Source organism: Bacillus rossius (assembly GCF_032445375.1).
Source record: "Bacillus rossius redtenbacheri isolate Brsri chromosome 9 unlocalized genomic scaffold, Brsri_v3 Brsri_v3_scf9_1, whole genome shotgun sequence".
Taxonomy (NCBI): Eukaryota; Metazoa; Arthropoda; class Insecta; order Phasmatodea; family Bacillidae; genus Bacillus; species Bacillus rossius.
In genome coordinates this window covers 2,369,523-2,388,917 of record NW_026962012.1, presented here as the reverse complement: position 1 = coordinate 2,388,917, position 19,395 = coordinate 2,369,523, and the positions used below count along the sequence as shown (strand labels likewise).

Sequence of the window (19,395 nt, the reverse complement as noted above, 5' to 3'; positions counted from 1 at the left end):
TGTTCCTGACCAAAACACTCATGTCAGTTCTTGTGAAATTTTTTTTATTTGTATTCAACTTACAATCATTATTTTATGTCTCAAGTTTTTATGTTCAAAATCTTTCGACATACTAAATTAAAACAGCGAGCATCATGTGCCACAGGATTAATGTACACTAGATCATGCCATCAGGATTAAAGGATAAACTTGGATACGTTATATGGACTTACCCTCTTTTATCGCATAATCGTTGCACTCGCATAATCGTAACACCCATACTTTAGGCCGTCAAAATTGGGGTACAAAAACATATCGCGTAAATGTCGCATGATGTTTTTGGTCCCGCTATTAGATGCTGAGTGCTTTGTGTAGGTATCTTTTCCGTATAAAACAATGTATTTTAAAGTAGAAATCCAACATTTATTCGGACATTACCACTTACTTATTTAATTAACGGAAATACAAAGTTGCCTGATGTGTACATTTCCTTTTAAAGACGTTTTTAAACGTTATTTCCTTTATCTGATCGTCTGCGTCGCCGCGGTGTACCGGTGTAGGTATCTTTTCCGTATAAAACAATGTATTTTAAAGTAGAAAGCTAATATTTATTCGGACATTATCACTTATTTAATTAACGTAAATACAAAGTTGTCTGACGTGCAAATTTTCTTTTAAAGAAGTTTTTAAACGTTATAACCTTTATCTGATCATCGTCGGCCCGGTGTACTGTTTATAAACATGTAGCCAGCGCTAGTTGACATCATTCGTGTTTGGTTATGTTGCTGTCCGTATAGAGCGCGTGCACGTAGTTGAATATCGATATCTCGCCGAATGAATGCAACGCGCCCTCTCTGTCACGTGCCGAGTTAACATTTGACGGCCCGCACTCTTTCGTGGCATGCGTGTACTACGACAGTTACGCGTTAGTTCACGTCACATATTCAAGTGGCTGGCGTTCACATCACAGATTTGGTTTTTCTACTTAAAGTTGAAGAAAGGTTTTTGTTGCATGAATTATTATTTAAATTGTTTGGTGTGCTCTTTTAAACTTCACTTTGTAAATAAACGTACTTTCCATAAATGGGTTTTGTTTGCATGAATAACTTTACCTAACAAAATTTTTTTTTCCCCCCCGCATAATCGTCGCACCTCTACTTTTCAAATTTGATTTTAGAATAAAATGTGCGACGATTATGCGAGAAAACATGGTATTACCATTTTAGATTATTATAGAAGCTTAATCCAGCGATGACGTATTTGGATGTTCTGTTCCTTTTAGTTCATTCATGGTGGCCACACTGCAAAAATTTCGGACTTCTCTTGGAATCCTAATGAGCCTTGGGTGATATGCTCAGTCTCGGAAGATAACATCATGCAAGTAAGTATCTCTTCTCTAAACTCTAAATACCGTATATACTCGTGTATAGCGCGCCCTTTTTTCCCCTCAAGTGAAGGAAAAAAATAAGGATGCGCGCTATACACGGAAAAAAAAAAAGTGATGGGGTGAGGCTGGGAGGAGGAGTGGAAGTCGTTAACTGCCGGGTGATGGGTGACGTTTCTGGCCAGCCCCCCCACACATACACACAAGCAACAAGGCCTCTCTTTCACACACACACACACACACACCCACCCGCACGCACGCACGCACGCACGCACGCAACCTGGTCTCTCGCACACACACACACACACACACGTGCGCGCGCAAGCTCGCACGTCTCTTGTTTAGTTTTAGACCTCCCCCTCTACAGAAAGCCAGCGTAGCTACAAAAATAAAAGAGAGAGAGAGAGAGAGAATGTTGTCGCCATTCCCCCTCCCACTTCCTTCGCTTCCTTGTCGCAGCTGCTACCGGTGAGTCATCTAATCCTCCGCGTCCCGTTCCTGCCTGTCTCCTTCCCTCCCGCCCACGTACCAGTTGTGACGATACAGCGCTTCATTATCTTCCGTCTACACAGCAGAGTTTAAGTATTTTCCTGAAGCATCACCACACATCAATTTAAATTATCATTTCTTTCATACGTAATTACTTAACAGGTACCACAAAATGTTAGTAAAATTTATTTACGGGAAAAAAGGTTTTTTTCTTTGGAATTTGTTGCAAAAATCGTGGTGCGCGCTATACACGAGGGCGCGCTATACACGAGTAAATACGGTAGTATAAAACAAAGTTGCAGTCTGTTTCTGTCTGTTTGTTTTTTCTCTTACTTCTAAACCATGCAACAGATTTCGATACGGTTTTCACTAATGGAAAGAGCATTAAATGAGGAAGGTTTGTATGTACATATAATTTTTAGATATTTTGTACAAAATGTCTGAATTGTGGATGGTGTTTTGTCAGTAAAGCAGCGTCTCACCCAGTAGCTATGAATGATTAGTAAAGATATCACAATTTCTTATTTTGTTTATTTATTTACTCTCTAAATAATATTTTAAAAAAGTCACTGCATATTTATTGTCCCTGTTGTACATAATCCTAATATTAGCTCTTTTTATTACATAGTTATGTTGAGTTCGTTATTCTTTATTTACTTACGTAGTGAATGTTGATTTGTTGATTTGAGTTAATAATTTTTGATTTTTCAAGGATAAAACTTCATTTATTCTAATTTTAAAGTTTTTTATTTTAATTTCATTTTATTTATTTTTATTTTTCAAGGAAATTTTATATGTATCAAGTATTGGCTATTTTTTAGTTGGTAGTTAAGTTGAGGTTATGTTTTTTCTTTTGTTTATTTATTTACGTAGTGAATTTCTTTAAATGAGAGTTTATTGATTTATGAGAGGTAATATTATTTGTGGATTTAATTTCATATTATTTTGATTTTATAAAATTATTCTTAATTTCTTCTTATTTTAAAGTTATTATTTTTTCCAATGTAATTATACCACAAAGAAGTCGTCCAAATATAGGCCGTAGTACCAGAGATGCAAGCAGAAAACGTTTACATTTTAATCATGAAACCGAAGAAGAAAAGGAAATTGGTTGTTGAATGTGAGTTATGTCTTAGACTTGACCGAGATAGACGTAGGTCACAGAGAGCCAGAGAACTCTCCATTGAACGTGAAGTTCGTTTTGGTCATGGCATGGTTAGATCTAGATCTCGGAGGGCAATTAATTTATGGACAAATAAATTTAATTCTTCAATGAATTACAATTCTCATCTATAATCTATAAATAGTATAAATAGAGGTGGGACGATACCACACTTTCGATACTCGATTCTGTATTGTTTTTCCAGTTCGATACTTTCGATACTCCAGGGAAAAATATTTTCCCATTAGTAACAATTATTACAAATAACATAAATTAGTTTTAAACTATATAAATTCCCTCTTTATTACAAAAATACATACTGTAAACAACTTTAAAGACTAACGCCTTAAATAATTATGATTTATTCTGATGTAAGCCTATTGGTTATCATAATTATGGCTAATAAGCTGTTCTAGTACAGTAGAACCCCTGTCATACACTTTTCAACGGAGGGCACAAAAATGGTGTTCATGCGGGAAAGTGTATGAAAAGGGAATGGCAATAATAAAAAAATTTTCCGATATAGCATACCAGCACAATGTCAGATTAAACTTAAATACATAATGTGTAAATAATTGCATTATATTAATAAAAGATATGAATTCATCATTATATATACAGTAAGTCCTCTGTTTACGTCGGGGTTACGTTCCTGAAAACCGCGACGTAAATAGAAACGACGCAAAATGAGCCATGTTTCATGCCACCGGCCGGCCGGAAGCGCAGGCATACAGACGTGATAACGGGCAATTTTATCAGCAAATGACAACCGACAGCGTGGAAAACAAGTCGAACTAGTACTTCTCAGCTTTATAGAATGGTTATTTAACCAGCTTCTTTATTACCTTTATTGATTGAAATATAAAAACATATATAGTACATACTGTACGTAATATAAAAGCATAATGCATTCAAAGTGTAAGGATACAAAGTGGGTTAGCGCTACACAGATTTTACTTTGAGTCATTCACGGGAGAAAACAACTGTTTTCTTTTGGAGGCTGGTAAGAACAAAGTCAAAAGAAATGCATACATACAATAAAAGTACTATAAGTATGACAAACATTGAGAGCCCTTGATTAAAAATAATCACATGAAGTAATAAACACTAGGGGTGTGCGGGAATAGGTTTTTGTACTGCGGGAAATTTTCGGGAAAAATAAATTATTCCCGCGGGAAACGGGACGGGATCGGGAAAAAAAAAAAACCAATTTTTTAATTATAATATGAGAAGATGGCCATTTAAACGTTTCTTGCAAAGTTAGTTGTTTTTTTGCTGCTATTTCTTTTGTCTGCTTCACTTGCCCTTTTTTCAGCGGCGAATTCATATTTTTTAGCATACTCAAATTCTTTTTTTTATAGCCAGACGTGCTACCATGCTCGCATCTCAAAAAAATTTTCACACGAGACACACTTTGCCAGGGATTTACTATCAGACGTTCAATATACTTCCAAACACTTTTAGGTTTACAAGTAACAAGCTGATCGGTTGCGACATCCATTATTTGTAGGCTGCTAGTTTGTTTTAATATACAACGGCATCGAAAATAGGAACAGATACTTTGCACAAGCCTTAATAAGGTAACATCAGCCGACAAAGCCCGCCAAACTAAACAGTAAACAACTATTTTTTTCTCCCAAAGCAAAATCATAGATGTTTAGATACTCGTGAGCAGTGGTGTAAAACTACGTGATTTCATTCATATTTTTCAAAGTGCCAATACAGTTCTCTACATCGCCACTGCTATCAGGTAATGAGAACGGTTACGCTTCGTTATGAAACGCAAGTCTAGTATTTCTTCTATCTTTGGCGAAAAGGTTGGATTGCGCATGTGTTTTGTTTGTCTAATGACACAGTGGTTTTAGGTTAAGTATTCGATGGTGACGGCAATAACGTTATATAACTGACTATTCACGTATCTTGCAAATTTGTACCCTCGAAGAAATATATTTATGAACGCATACAATATTTAAGGTACTCCATATACGTTTTTTAAATTCTAATTAGATATGTGTAAACGATTATCATAATTCACTGCACACCACAGCTGTCGCTACGATCGGCATACCTATAAAAGATGTTTTGCGTTTAAATAGTACGGAAACCCTTCAAAAATGTACGAATCCATAAAAAATATTGCTGTAAAAACAGTTTGAATTGATAGAAAACATTTTCACATTATTAGTAAACATTTGTAAATTTTTAAAAAATTTCCCGAAAAATTCGGGAGTAATAAAATTTCCGCCCGGCATTTCGGGAAGCCTATTTTTCCGACTTTTTTCCCGAAGCGTCGGGATCCCGCACACCCCTAATAAACACCTAAAAGAGGTTATACAATAGCGCGGCGCAATTCTTACAATTTACATACGGGAATAATTTATGGAAATTTACGGAGCAATTGTGCTGGTTCTGTGTTTCAATCCATACGGCAAGCATCTTCTCCATTTTCTCCATAGCGCTATTACGTGTATAACTCGTCTTTGTAGCACTGACAGATGACATGTTCAGTAAACTACTCTTAATTTTGTCCGCGTTTGATCGAATTGTACGAACTGTGGTAGGTGGCAGACCTAACACTTTACTAATCTCAACAGCCCTCTCGCCCGAATCGAAACGTCTCAAAACTTCCATTTTCGTGGCTAATGAAACATGTGTTCTGTTCTTATTTTTTGAAATTACGTTTGAAGATAAATTTAGTCGTTTGGAAGACATCTTATGAAGAAAAAATCATAAATTGCAGTGAGCTGATACTGTAGGCCTACTACAAACGCATTTAATCACGATAAAGTTTACAACGGCACGTTTAAAACTCCGGCCAACTCAATGATATCATAGCGACTGAAGTGCCAAGGAGTGTAGCTTACGTTACATAGCATAAATTAACTACCGAAGGAAACAAAGAATTATAAACGAATTATATACAGTGTTTTGGTTAAAATAAAGATTTACGGTCATTGTAAACGACGTTATTGTGAATCGGCGACAACTTAAATTGAAACATGAGTACTCAAACATTCGCGACGTTAATCCGAAACGACGTAAATCGGTATGACGTAAATAGAGGACTTACTGTACCACCAGAAATGTAAAATACAGTCCATAATCAAGTAAAGCTGACATGAGAAACAGTGGCCTTACAAAATGTTATGAAGTCCTTTCTTGTAGGGGGGGGGGGGGGTGGGAAAGTCACCAAGCCTAAATTAGAAATTAAAAAATTAGGCTATTGTAAAAAAATTCAGAAATTTTTGCTTGTTTGTTTTATTTTACAAACAACTTTATGCAGCAGAACAATTTTCAATAAAATTTTAACTTGAGAAACGTAAAATACAAAACAATCCGATCGTAAGAAAACATTAACAAAAGGGTATATTCAGTTCAAAGATTAATGAATGCACAAAATATGAGATCCGTGCCTTGGTAAAGCACGTGCACCATTTTCATAATCATTGCTATTTTGCACCACTTGTCTCGCTTGGTGCTGGCCATAGATGCAACTAGCGAAGTGCACAGTCTTCCTGATACTATCCATATATATGGTGCAATAAAATTATTTTCTAACATTTGCAAAGGTAAACTATGAACGTTTTTCAAAATAAAAGCATTAAAACGTAGTTTATCAGGAGGAATATAACAAAAATTTTGTGAATTTTAGGCCTTTTCCGCTTCGTAAAAACGTATGAAACGGGAAATTAATGATTTTATAAGTGTATGTTCTGGGAAAGTAAACCATTGTAAATATTGGACTTAAGGTGGGACAAAAATTAATCTGCTTATGACGCGGGAAAATGTATGAAACAGGAACGTATCATCGAGGTTCTACTGTAGTTGTATTTTGTACAATGGCGACTCAAAACTTAATTCAATACAAATGAACAAGCATTCCGGTATCAAAAAAATGTATCGAACTTACAGTTTCGATACTCGATACTTTGCGATACCGTCAAGTATCGAAGGTATTGAGGTATCGAAGTATCGAAAATCCCATCACTAAGTATAAATGAAAGTCACTATTCGCATCTGTCTGTTTACTTACTTCATCTTACTACATAATCAATCGATTTTGATGTTGTTTTAACATCATTTAGAGAACTTCTTCCGGAAGGTTTGTGTGTATTCATACTAAATTTAAAAATAGTTGAGAAATCTCGGTGTTTTGTAATCAAGTCGTAAAATGACGCTTGATGCTTGTATGTACTGACTTATTATCTAAATGAGCCACATTAATAGATCGCATCCACGCAAAGCCGGGGTAGGTTGCTAGTTCTATATAAAACAATTTATTTGATTTATTACTGTGTAGTAGGGGTGCTTAAAAATTTTCATTTTGCTAGAGAAGCTATTTTTTTTGTTGCCAATTTTTATTTTAAATGCTATTTATGTTTGTTAATTTCTGACAAATGTAGTGTAGGTGGGCTGGATAATACTGTAATTTTTGAAGGATGTTAATCACAGAGTAGCAAAGAATAGGTGTGAACGTGATGTCTGGAAAATGCTAGTGGCTATTGTGATTAGCATCTTTTGTTTTCAGCAGCAGCACTGATAGCCATTAGGGGTCTCATCAATAATGTCAGTGAACATTTATTTAGTCATTACAACCAAGTGGTCATAGACAGATGTCAAAACTTACAGAAGTGAATGTTTAAATTTTTGTGATGCTTGCATTGATGATTAAGTCGGAAAACTGCATCTTAGGCTATAGAACACTTCACTAGTTTAAATATTTTAGAATTATATTGGAACAGTTTTTGTAATTTTGCTATTATTGTGTACGTTTTTATAACAACATAATTTTGGGTTTGCTATCAATAATTTGTAATTTAGTAAAGAAATTAAAATAATATTAGTTTTTAAGAAGTTATGTCAGGAAAGTATTTTTTTATTATTTAAGTTTTCAAACCAGGCTTTTTAAAGTGATTACATCAAAATGAGTCTAGTAGTTTTCCAACTCTTTGAAATAGCATTTTCCAGTGGTTAATGTAGTAGTGAGCTAACACACAAGTCAAGCTGTAAATTTTTAAAACTTTTTAACGCATTAAATCTTAGGTGCAATTTTCTTAAAAGGGTTTTACTGTATTTCGTTACTCAGTGTTACATTGCTTTTGTTGTAATTGTTGCTTGCGTACCACAGTTATTTCCTGTGAGCTCTGAGTGACGTGGTGTTCTCAGGTGTGGCAGATGGCGGAGAACATATACAACGATGAGGAGCCGGAAACCCCGGCGTCTGAACTGGAAGCAGGTGCATCGTAAGTGTGGGGCTTCGGCGCGCCACTTCTCGAACTTGACTTTAAGACTTTTCTACCACTGGTATTATATCAACTGTTCGCGTGTTTGTAGGAAGGTCCTTGAGTGATTTCTCCTCGTTTTGCATTGAAGTAGTGTGGTAAGGAACGTTTGTTTCAGCATTCAGTGTTCGGAGTGTAGCATACTGTATTCAGATAACATGTGTGTAATTGAAATTAGCAGACCAAATAGTGTTGATGATAATGTTTTGCAATATTTGGGACCTACTTCTTAAATTGTCATTCATGATTTTTTTTGTCTTAAGCGGATAATTTTAAATGTTATCTTATGTGCGTGCAGTTATATGAACCTCTTAGATTTTAAGAAAAATTTTCATTTTTTACTTTACTTGAAGCAGTGAATACTTACTAATATACAGACTGGATGATCATAAATTATTTTTTGTTTAATAATGTTAAGTGTAGAAAAATGTGTAGTAGTGTTTTGTCAAATTTTTTGTGTGTTTGTATATGAAAATTAATACCCTAGCTGTGCTTGGATTTAAATTTACCAGCAAATATTATGTATTTTTTTTTTTTAAATCAGCTTGGCTTTGTTTTAAAATGTAAAAACACATAAGTTGATGTATAATTTTGTGCTTGTATAAATGATTTAGGACAGTGACTGTGCTACATATTTTTGTCATAAATTAAAAAAAATATTGATTTATTAAAAAAATCAAAGAATTATTCTTGTTAACAAAGTGCTTTTGAGGCGTGTAAGTGAGGAATGATGTGTCTCTCAAAACTTAAACAAAAATTTTTTCCTTATGCTATATATAAATTTTCATTTTAAGTTGTTTGAGGACCATTGCAATCTACACTGCATATATTGCAAAGTTTTTATGCTCCAGCTGATATATAAGTTTCTGTTGCCAAGAAGATGGCTTTACAATTGCTGACATCCTGTGCCATCTATTGTAAAGTTTGTACAATGATAATAAATTCCATGTAAAACTGTATCTATGAAAATAAGGTTTGAATTAACATGGAACACAATTTAATAGTCTTCCTTATATTAATGGCTTTGTATTAGTAAAATTTACCTAACATGTGCTAGCCTTAAATTACATCAATGTGTGTCTCTTTGAAATAAGCTTCATTGTTAAACAGTTGCCACACAGCAATTCTTGCTGTACGAATTGGGAGTTAATGTGATTCGTCAATACACTGTGGCAGAGTATGGCTCACATTCTGAAGCAAGCACAAAAGGAGGGGGGGGGGGAGATCTCAAATAAATGCTGTCTTGTCATTGGTTGATGGGGGAGGAAGCAGGAGTCTCTCTGGGTGGTAGAGGGATCTCATGTTATTTGGGTTTCAGCTCATTGATCCAGACAGTAGAAAGAAAAAAGGATTTATATAACCTGCTTGTAGCATTTATAATACATGACTATTCAAATATAAAAACTGCACTGTGAAATAGATTCCCACAAACATGCAACTGTAGTTAATTTAGATTTTTTATAGAACTTAATTAGTGATGGGTGGAATCCCAATTTTCTTGTAACTGAATCTTGAATCCAAATCTCAAAGAGTGCCACGAATCCAAATCTAAGTTTCAAGGTTCAAAAATGAAATAATGTACAAGAATAAAAATTTTTAACAAATATCAAATGCTTTTTCATAGAACTTGTTTGTTGCTTATTATAAAAGATTTTTATGTAATTTGAAATCTTAAATCTGATTGGCTAAACCTTGCTTCCTTAGTGAGATAGGGCAAAATTATGTTGTCAAGATTGTTTTAGTAAGCAACGAACCATCGAGGGAATAGGATGTGTGTGATACTCATTCTCTGTTCAAAGGACATGAGAAATAACGCCAACTTTTTTAAAATCAACGTCTATGAAATATCAAAATTAACTATGGGTAGCTTACAATTCACAGGGATGAGAGCCACACCCGAAAAGTTCCGGAGTTCTCAAGTTTGCTGAACCACTCATGAAAAAACACCACATGGCAAGGATTTATACATTTTATGGTTATAGAATATTTTAAATAACACTAACCTACTCTTCTGAAAAAAAAAATAATAAAGAACTATTATTTATTACACTGACCTAACACCTAACCTAACCTAACCTTTTACTTCAGTAAACTTTGGGATTGTGCTTTTCATCTCTGTGAACTGTAGGCTATCCATTCACTAGTCACATGTCTGTGGGGAAACTATTCCACAGCACAAAGTTTACACAGTCTGAAAATGGTAAGTAACCTGGAAGTCATGGAAATTCCTCAGTGTTAATAATTTGAAGGGGAAATGTCATACTCTGGTATGCCATCACCCAGACTTAAAACACTTTTTTTTTTTTCCCAGATGGAATTTTAGCGCATGGTCGTACACACTGTAAAATGTTGTATGCAAGGTTCTGTTTTAACTGGTAGAAATCTGTAGGGATGACTGAAACAGGATTGTACTTATTTCTGAAGATAATCGTAAAGTAGGTAAATTACCTATTTAAAAAAAATTTGTGAACGAAATTTTAATATTAGTTGCTGGAATACATGGAAAAGTAATTGAAGAGTTTCTAAGATTTGTGTGAACACCCTAGTGTAAATTAAATTAAATAAAATTTAAAAAAAATCGGAAATCTGTTGGGCATTAAGTCAAGAGTGCACGTGATGACATGGCACTTTGAATACACCCGTACACCTTGCTAGACAAGCCTCTCGGTGCTTTTAGTTGAACTACACACACAGTCAATGCCACTGTGGAATGTACAGGGAGGAACAGAAACGATGATGCCAATGATTCCAGTGTGAGATATTTAGCACTGCTCTTTTACGTTCCTTTTTTTTTTCCAACTGTTTTTCACCCATGCGATTCTATAACAATATTTGACGTAACAAAATGAAAACTTTGGTTGCATAATAAGAAACCATGAACGTTGTTACAAAAAAAAAGTGATGGGTTGAATCCCAATTTTCTCAAATTTGAGTCTTGACGGATCCCAAAAAAATTACCTCAAATCCAAATCTAGGTGTCAAGGGTCAAAAATAAAATAATGTACAAGAAAGGAAAAATTATTAACTATAGTGTTGAAACAGTCAACTGCTACAATGTTTTATAGCTAATTTTCCAGAATTTAATACATACAGTAATTTTATTTATATAATTACACATCAAATGTACAGTATCTTGGGGAATGACGATATGCTAGATATGAAAGGGGAAAAAAAAAATAGACTTAGAAACTTCAGATTTATTTAGTGTTGAATTTTTAAATTAATTTCCTCCAATATTTTTTTCTTTCAATCTTTTAATTCGAATCTCGAATCTTAAAATACTAGATAGCATATGTATCAAGGGTTAATAGATTTACCCCGGGTCAATAAAAGTATTTTAATTGTATCAAACTTCAATGATTAAATGTTTGAATTGTAATGATGTAAATCAAAGGAAAGAACTGAAATGTGTGGAAATGTTACCTAACTGTACATATTTATGTGAACTAACCAAAAAAATTTGAAATGATACAAATGTAAATTAAATACATGCACAGGTTTTCACGTTCAGGATATCAACAATCTCTTTTCTGTTTAATTTTCCCTGGAATGCTAAACTCACACCCTCATTGCATTGCAGCTGGTGGCAGATGCAGACTTTTTTTTGATAGCATCTGTAGGGATTAATAAACTTAGTCCCTGTCAGCTGCAAGTGTTTGGTTTTCTGAATTCCCCTTCCTCAAATATTTTTCTATGATACTTTTCCCTAGAATATTGAATCTTTTGAATAGTGAGGATTCAGTGACATTTGAGGATTTGAATGGCCTAATCGTATGAAAAATGAAACTAGACTGTTAAATGTAGCAGTGTTACGGCGTTTCTTCGGAATTCCTGTGAGCAGACAGGTGTTCCGGGTGAGAGGTAGCTTGTGATTACCTGCTGATGCCAAGGTGGAGCTTTTGTTCTGGTCACTAGCAGGGGAAGCATGCCAGGATTGGCCAAAGCGGTGGTTGGGTGGAGAGTCTTGTAAGATCCTGTTTCCAATTTCAATGGGCTGAAGCACAATAACTGCTTATTGGTTTAGATTTATATTTTAAAAACATAATTTTTTTTTGGATACATTTAACATGCAGGTATGGCACCCTACTTTTAACTAAACTTGGTTTTTCATATTTTTAAAAATTCTATTTGGTTTCAATAGAATGAAAATAAAATACCTTCTTAAATAGTACATTTATATTTTATAATAAATTACTGTGCCTGAAATTTAAAAATATACATATGGGTTCACCTAAGTAAATATAATATTTTTCACCATTCATTTATTTTTTTGTTGTTGATTGTTTCTGTAAGTTTGTAACAAGTGGTATTTGTTTACTATGTCAATAACATGGGAAAGTGTCATTTATGAAGGCTGTAGAGATGACAGTTTTTCAGCATTTAGTTTATTCCAATACATATATTTTTCACCTGCCTTCCTTCAGATTGTACCACTGACAAAACTAGTGTATAAGATTTTCTAAAGCCTGACTTGTTATTAAATTACACAATACATTTGAAGATCCGTGGGGGGAGAGAGAGTGCAGTGTCCATGTTAGCAGCCTTTGAGTGGTGACCATTGGCATTACTGGTTTTTGCGGGCAGGGTTGAAGTGTTTTTTGAGGGTCTGCCAGCACTGGTAGTAGGAATGGTCCAGTCTGTGACATGTTTCCTCACCCCAAGTGGTCACTGTCAGGCTGAGCGAACTCTCGAACATGAAGGCCTGAAACAATGACATCCACAATCTGTTTGAGAAGTAGTTCAGTCTGATTTTATGGTGCGTGGACGTTGCTGGATAGACAAGCCATTAAGGTTCTACAATTAATCTTGTTTATATAGTCTGCATCTGAATTTTCCTTAAACCACACGTACTGTGAAAGTCATCGGGGTAATAGTTTAATAGAGATGGTGGCTGATGTAAATAATGAAGTCAATGGTTAGCTATAAAGCTATAGCTGCATTAAAAATAATGCATGAAGTTTATTTAAAGCCCCGCCTACCTGGTCACATACTATGTGCAATGCTTCAGAATAAACCACACAATTTAAAAACTGTTCAAGATATCAGAGTGGTGTCTGTTAACGAAAATCATTTAAGAATATGTTGAGGGCGGGTGAGTTGTGTTTCATTTGTTTTTAAACTATTTTTAGAAGCGTAAAAATGGCTAAAACATGTTTTTTTCAGAATACTTTTCAGGCATAAAACACCTGGTAAAATTTTTGAAAGCACTCTAGAAACTTACATTACACATTACTCCTTTGTGTTCCGTTCTCCACCATATAATGTTGCGGTACCGCTCAAATCTCATAGTTGTGTGCACAATAAGAAGGCGCGCCAGGCCAAACAGCCTTGCAGTTAGAGGCAATAAATACCCCTCTTAAGTACCAACGAGCTTTGCACTTATCATCCCGCCTCATTAGCACAAAACCCCTGACAGGCAGGTGCATTGCTGAAAAGGAATTTGTTAGAAAGAATCGTAAAAAATGCTACCATTTAGAGAGCATTGTCATACAAACAAGATAACCACAATTGCTTTTCTATTCCCAAGGAAATTGGGGGGAGGGTTTGGAGTGTTGTTCATTCTCATGGACTAAAATTATTAACAGTAAAATATTGATTCCACACACCTACTCCAAAACTACTTATCTCCATTGCTCAAGTTGCAAGAAAAGTACCTCGGTTTGAAGGGAATAATTTTTAAAAGTGAAATTATGAAAAATGAATGCATACTGTTTGACAATTCTGTATAACCGAATGTGCCAAGCCAATAATGCCGAGTTAAGGGGACTGCCTAGACAAGGATACCTATATTTGTGTTATATTTGTCAGGATGATAAATGCTTTTAGCTCGGTATCACCTCTAAGCGCAAGGCTCTGAACTGGTACGCAGTACGCACATTAAATGGCAGAGAAATGATAAAGGTGTAATGCAAGTTCCTTATGTTCTTTAAACAATCTGTACCGTTTGTTTCGTGCATACAATTACTCTAAAAACACACATATCAGACCTTTTCATATTTCTAAAACTACAGTTTAGAAATGAAATACAGAAAGAGAAATATTCATCAACCCTCAGGGTATCCTTAAATGATTTTCGTAAACAGACACCACTTGAATATTTTATGCATGTTTTAAATTGTGTGGTTTTTTATGAAGCTCTGCAACCTGTATGTGTCCATGACAGGCCGGGCTCTTAACGATTGCTCGCTGTACCTGAGTGCCGTCGGCTAAACGCGCGGGCTGGAGCTCAGCGTTGGAAGCTCCCTCGAAGCACAGCGTGTCTGGGCCATGGGGTGTCATGGTGGAGTGGAGTGAGGCACCGCCCGGCAGGAAGCCCTCTTCTTTGGCCTCGTAGCGGCCGTGGATCAGCCCCATGAACTCGCTCATGCAGTTCCCTGCGACGGAGAGTCAACCTGTTTCACTTGCGGTTAAAAATAACGCAGTTGTTTGGGGTGATAAGTGTTAAATTTACTATCTCAAGAATTAACTTTTTATTTATTTGCAAAACCAACACATTTCTGAGACATTTCAGTTTTCTAACACATTTCAGTTGACTCAAATTGTTTTCAATTTTTTTTCCCTTCAGTAAAGACTGACAGACGGAAAACATTTTTTTGCGGGTCAGTGATTTTTGATTGTGACATCTGTGCACACAAGACGGTTTACATGTGTGTTTATATTGTTACGAATGCAGACAGTACCGCGACGCACTCCAGGTTCGGAGCTGGCTGGGGGCCCCACACGGCCACTGACGTCACGCGCCGTTCACTGACGTAAGGCATGCCACGCGTGCCTGGCCGGATTACAAGGGTCCTCGCTAGCCCCCCTCCCTCCCCCCTTTCTATTCACCAAACACCGTTCCGCCTCAGGCCTTTAAGGCCAAATTACCTGCCCGCAAGTCTGGTATATGCCCGGCCACAATGTTCTAGGCGCGACTGTACTCTTCCTAATGCCGTCCTCTTCCACCCCGCACCCCTCCACCCAGCAACCCCCACAACCATCATCCGCTCACACCCTTCCTCCAAGATTACCTGCAGAGTTTCTAGGAACTGAGGGACAACCAAAACGCCAAAGCGAAGAGGACAGAAAATATGGCACGCGATCACTTCCTTGACAAGGAGTCCCTTAGCTCCATTGGCGTTAGCTGAAACACAGCCAGTAGCGGATCCAGAGGGGGGGGGGGGGGGGGGGCTAAGGGGCTCAAGCCCCCTCCAAAAGACTCTGGGTCCACTATTGTTTTAGTGTTTGCCTTGATAAAGCCTAGCCTCAGCTGGGTCAAGCCCCTCCCAAACCAAAATCCTGGATCCGCCACTGAACACAGCACCGCGCAAGGCAGCCCCATCACCTCTGTATGAAATTCCAATGAACAAAACTAAAAATACAGGTATTTTCAAGTATAGAATAACAGTTAACTAGCATGAAAAAATAGCACTCATTAACACCGAAAAGGATTGTGGTCACACGAAAGAGAGATTGAGCGAAAATGAGTACTTTGAGTTCGGCAGACCAACAATTCAGTAAACGTTATTAACTGTTCAATCATGAATTTGCGGCAAATTTTCACAAAATCTCGTTCAGATATGAACGAATATTGTGCAGGCAACTGAATAATGGTTTTGAAGAAAAAATGCAAAGGAAATTTACGTAATCATATTATGTAGTAGGAGTAGTAGGCTGGTACTGGATCAATGTAAACATAGAAATGTAAACACCGCGCCAGTACCCCCATGGGCGCCGCCATCTTGTTTCATGGAGGCCGCCATTTTGTCTCACGGAGGCCGCCATTGTTGTTGACATTGGTTACCAGGGCGCGCCACCGTCTGCTGGAGGCCGCCATCTTAGTTCAGCCTTTAGTTACCGGAGCGCGCCACCGTCGCTCCGAAGGCGGGAATTGTATACAAAAAAACCTGGGCACTGGGTGGATTCGATCCCGGGGACGCACCAACGTCGTGGTTAGGAGACGGACGCCTTGACCACTAGACCATGGGACCTGATGAAGTATGGGGAATTAAATAACGAACATATGCTTTAAAGAAGCTATGCTTAAAAGAAGCTATGTCTTTAAAAGCAATACTAGCCATGCTTAAATTTCGAAAAGCACCCGCCATGTCTTAAAAAAATGCAACCATACTAGCTATGCCTATAGACCCCACCACTCCACAATATGCCTATAGACCCCCACCACTCCACAACCGCCAAGTTGTATTCGAAAATAAACATCTCCAACCCACCACAACAAGTATGCTTAATCGCCATATGTAATATCGCTATGCCTATAAACCCCCCCGCCACCCCACAACCGCCGCCATGTAGTATGCTTAAAACAATTGACGCCATGATGTATGCTTAAAGCAAACACCCCACCATTATGCTTAACCGCCATGTCTTTAAATTAAAAAAAAATATGTCTATAAACCCACCACTCCACAACCGTCATATTTAAATATGCTTAACCTTCCATGTTGTATTCGAAAATAAACGTCTCCAACCCCCACTACAAGTATGCCTAAAACCCCCGCCAATATGCTTAACCGCCATATTGGTAAATTACAAAAATTAAGCTAAAATCAATTACCGCCATATTAGCTATGACTAAACCGTTAAATATCGAAAAAAATATGTCTATAAACCCCCCACCCCAAGTATGCCTAAAACCCCTGCCATTATGCTTAACCGCCATGTCTTTAAATAAAAAAAAATATGTCTATAAACCCACCACTCCACAACCGTCATATTTAAATATGCTTAACCCGCCATGTTGTATTCGAAAATAAACGTCTCCAACCCCACTACAAGTATGCTTAATCGCCATATATAAATTTCGAAAAAAAAAAAAAAGCTATATTTAAATTTCCAACAGCCATATTTAAATTTCCACCTGCCATGTTGCAGTATGCTTAAAAGCCCCACCCGCCATATTAGCTATGACTAAAGAAACATAACCTCAAAATCCCGCGCAGAGAGAGTGAGATGTTGCCGGCTGGAGCGTCACTCGTAAACTGCGCAATTATAATCCCCACAACATATTATAAACATAATAATGTCTTTAAAAACAACACTGTGTGTGTGCAACACGCCAAGTAATAAGCATAGTTACTACTACTTTACGTCGAGTAAAATAAATAATAAGCATAGTTAAAAGATTTAATAATATTAAGCATATTTAAAAACACTTTGTAGTAATTGGCTCTCGGCCAATGTGTTAAGCTTTACTGTACGTCGAGTTACAAACGCCGTGCTGGAAGCCCCGCTCGTGCGACCAGGAATGTATTAAGGGACCCCTACGGTAACACGAAGCGTTAAGTAATTAGCTGCGGCATGAATGCCAGAAATAAACTATATAGGCATAGTTAAAAAAAGTACGCAAAGTTAAAATAAATAAACAGTTCTATCCCTCCAAATAAGCATACATAAAATAAAAACTCACCGGAAAGCACCCCCACCCACCCCGGCGAAAGGAAAAAAACTAAATGTCGTGTAGGGAGCCGCAAGCATGTTCTCACACCGGTGGCCGCGATGCGTCTGAGGGGACCTGTTGACAGAGTCTGGCGCAAGTGAAAATGTTTACCGATGCGGCACGTGGCCGGAGGGGGAAAAATGAAAGCGCCACTCCGGGACTCGTCCGCGAACGCCCCAGGGGGCAAGTTGTTATGTCGGACACAGGCGGCGAGGCCGAAAAACAAAAGACGTGTGACCCACAAACCTACGGGCTAACATCACGGTAATTAACCCAAGTCTTTACGGAAACGGGAAAACCTTTCCACGACACTAGGAAACGTTCGCCACACTTTTTATGAATTTTATTCACTAAATAAGTATCGGTATATGCAGTTACCTGAATCTCAGGACCATAAAATCCGCCTTTAATTTCATTACCGTCCAAATCACTCAAATGAAACACACGTGGAAAATTATTCATAACTCTGACCACTCTGAAAACTTCGTGCGACCACCTCGGTTTGAACCCCTTCTCAAACACTGTCTTGAGTTGTGATATACGTACGTACGAACCCACGCGAGCCTTTAACCGTCTAGAATCTATTTTCTTAACATATCTGTAAACTGTTTGTAGCAAAGAGTTATCCCTCACAGCATTCGGAGCCATGCCTATAGTGCGGTGGAACCTATTATTGTAGACAGAAAGTAATTTCGGTAAAAGTGTAAGCCACTTATAATTGCCTTGTGCCGAGAACTCACGGTAAAGCATATCCTTGAAAGTCCTATTAAAACGTTCTACAACAGACGCCTTGACTTCGCTATAACTAGAGTAGTGATTAATTGCGTACTTTTGCATTAAGGCTTGAAAATGTTTATTGTAAAATTCCGCTCCAGCGTCGCTTTGAATATTCTTAAAACTTCCCGCCTCATGTAAAATACTCTTCATGGCCGCGGTGACTAATATTCCCGTCTTTCGTTTAACTGGAACCTCATAAGCACATTTGCTATAGACATCTATAGCAGTAAGGATGTACTTGAAACCGCTATTTATCCTGCTGTACGGAATCATCTCCACCAAATCAATCTGTAATAAATCGCGAAGCCCATATGTCAACACACGTCTACGAGGAAAAATTCTGTGAACTCCGCGATGCAGTTCATTAGAAATCCCACGTTGTGCGACACTCATTTTACGATATATCCAGCTTCCTTCAACTCTTCAAGAATAGATATCACCTCGTTGCTATGTCCGGTATGGCCAGCAGCTTGCGAGGCCATTAGTAATCTGAGGCGAGCAATAAGTTGGTTCGGGTTGTCCCAATAGATAAATTGCTTTGTGCGTTGCAAATCCAATTTTTTTTTTTTTTAACAAGCCACTTCCTCGCTGAGATGAGTCAATATTCGGAAACAATCCTTTAATGATATCAAACTTTGCATGTGTTTCGCTTTTATATCGTTTCGTCGCAGGATCATTTTTTTTATAATAAGCATTTGTAATATCTAGTAAATGTCCGTATTGTTTTAAGGCAGAATCGGAGTAGGTGTGCGGCACTCGGCGGAACAATAATTCGAATAAGCCGGGAGCAGGCTGTATCAATTCTTCGTTGACGCGAATTAAATTATTATCGTGAAAAAATACTTCCGTATCCCCTAAGAACCAATGGTTATTGCGTTTATAGAGA

At 37.2% G+C, this 19,395-nt stretch overlaps 2 protein-coding genes across 2 annotated transcripts in view; one reads left to right on the top strand and one right to left on the bottom strand.

Annotated features, from left to right (window-relative positions):
• LOC134542588 (chromatin assembly factor 1 p55 subunit) overlaps positions 1-9,255 on the top strand; it is a 38,296-nt gene extending 29,041 nt beyond the window's left edge. Inside the window, exons 9-10 of the mRNA XM_063386963.1 lie at positions 1,262-1,360; positions 8,181-9,255. Of these exons, the coding sequence (XP_063243033.1) occupies positions 1,262-1,360; positions 8,181-8,261 (180 nt within the window). The 3' untranslated portion in view covers positions 8,262-9,255. The remainder of the gene's footprint in view (positions 1-1,261; positions 1,361-8,180) is intronic.
• Positions 9,256-12,665: 3,410 nt separating this feature from the next.
• Positions 12,666-19,395, bottom strand: part of LOC134542586 (homogentisate 1,2-dioxygenase) — a 61,937-nt gene continuing 55,207 nt past the window's right edge. The window contains exons 9-10 of the mRNA XM_063386962.1: positions 14,489-14,670; positions 12,666-12,998 (exon numbers count right to left, since the gene is read on the bottom strand). Of these exons, the coding sequence (XP_063243032.1) occupies positions 12,861-12,998; positions 14,489-14,670 (320 nt within the window). The 3' untranslated portion in view covers positions 12,666-12,860. The remainder of the gene's footprint in view (positions 12,999-14,488; positions 14,671-19,395) is intronic.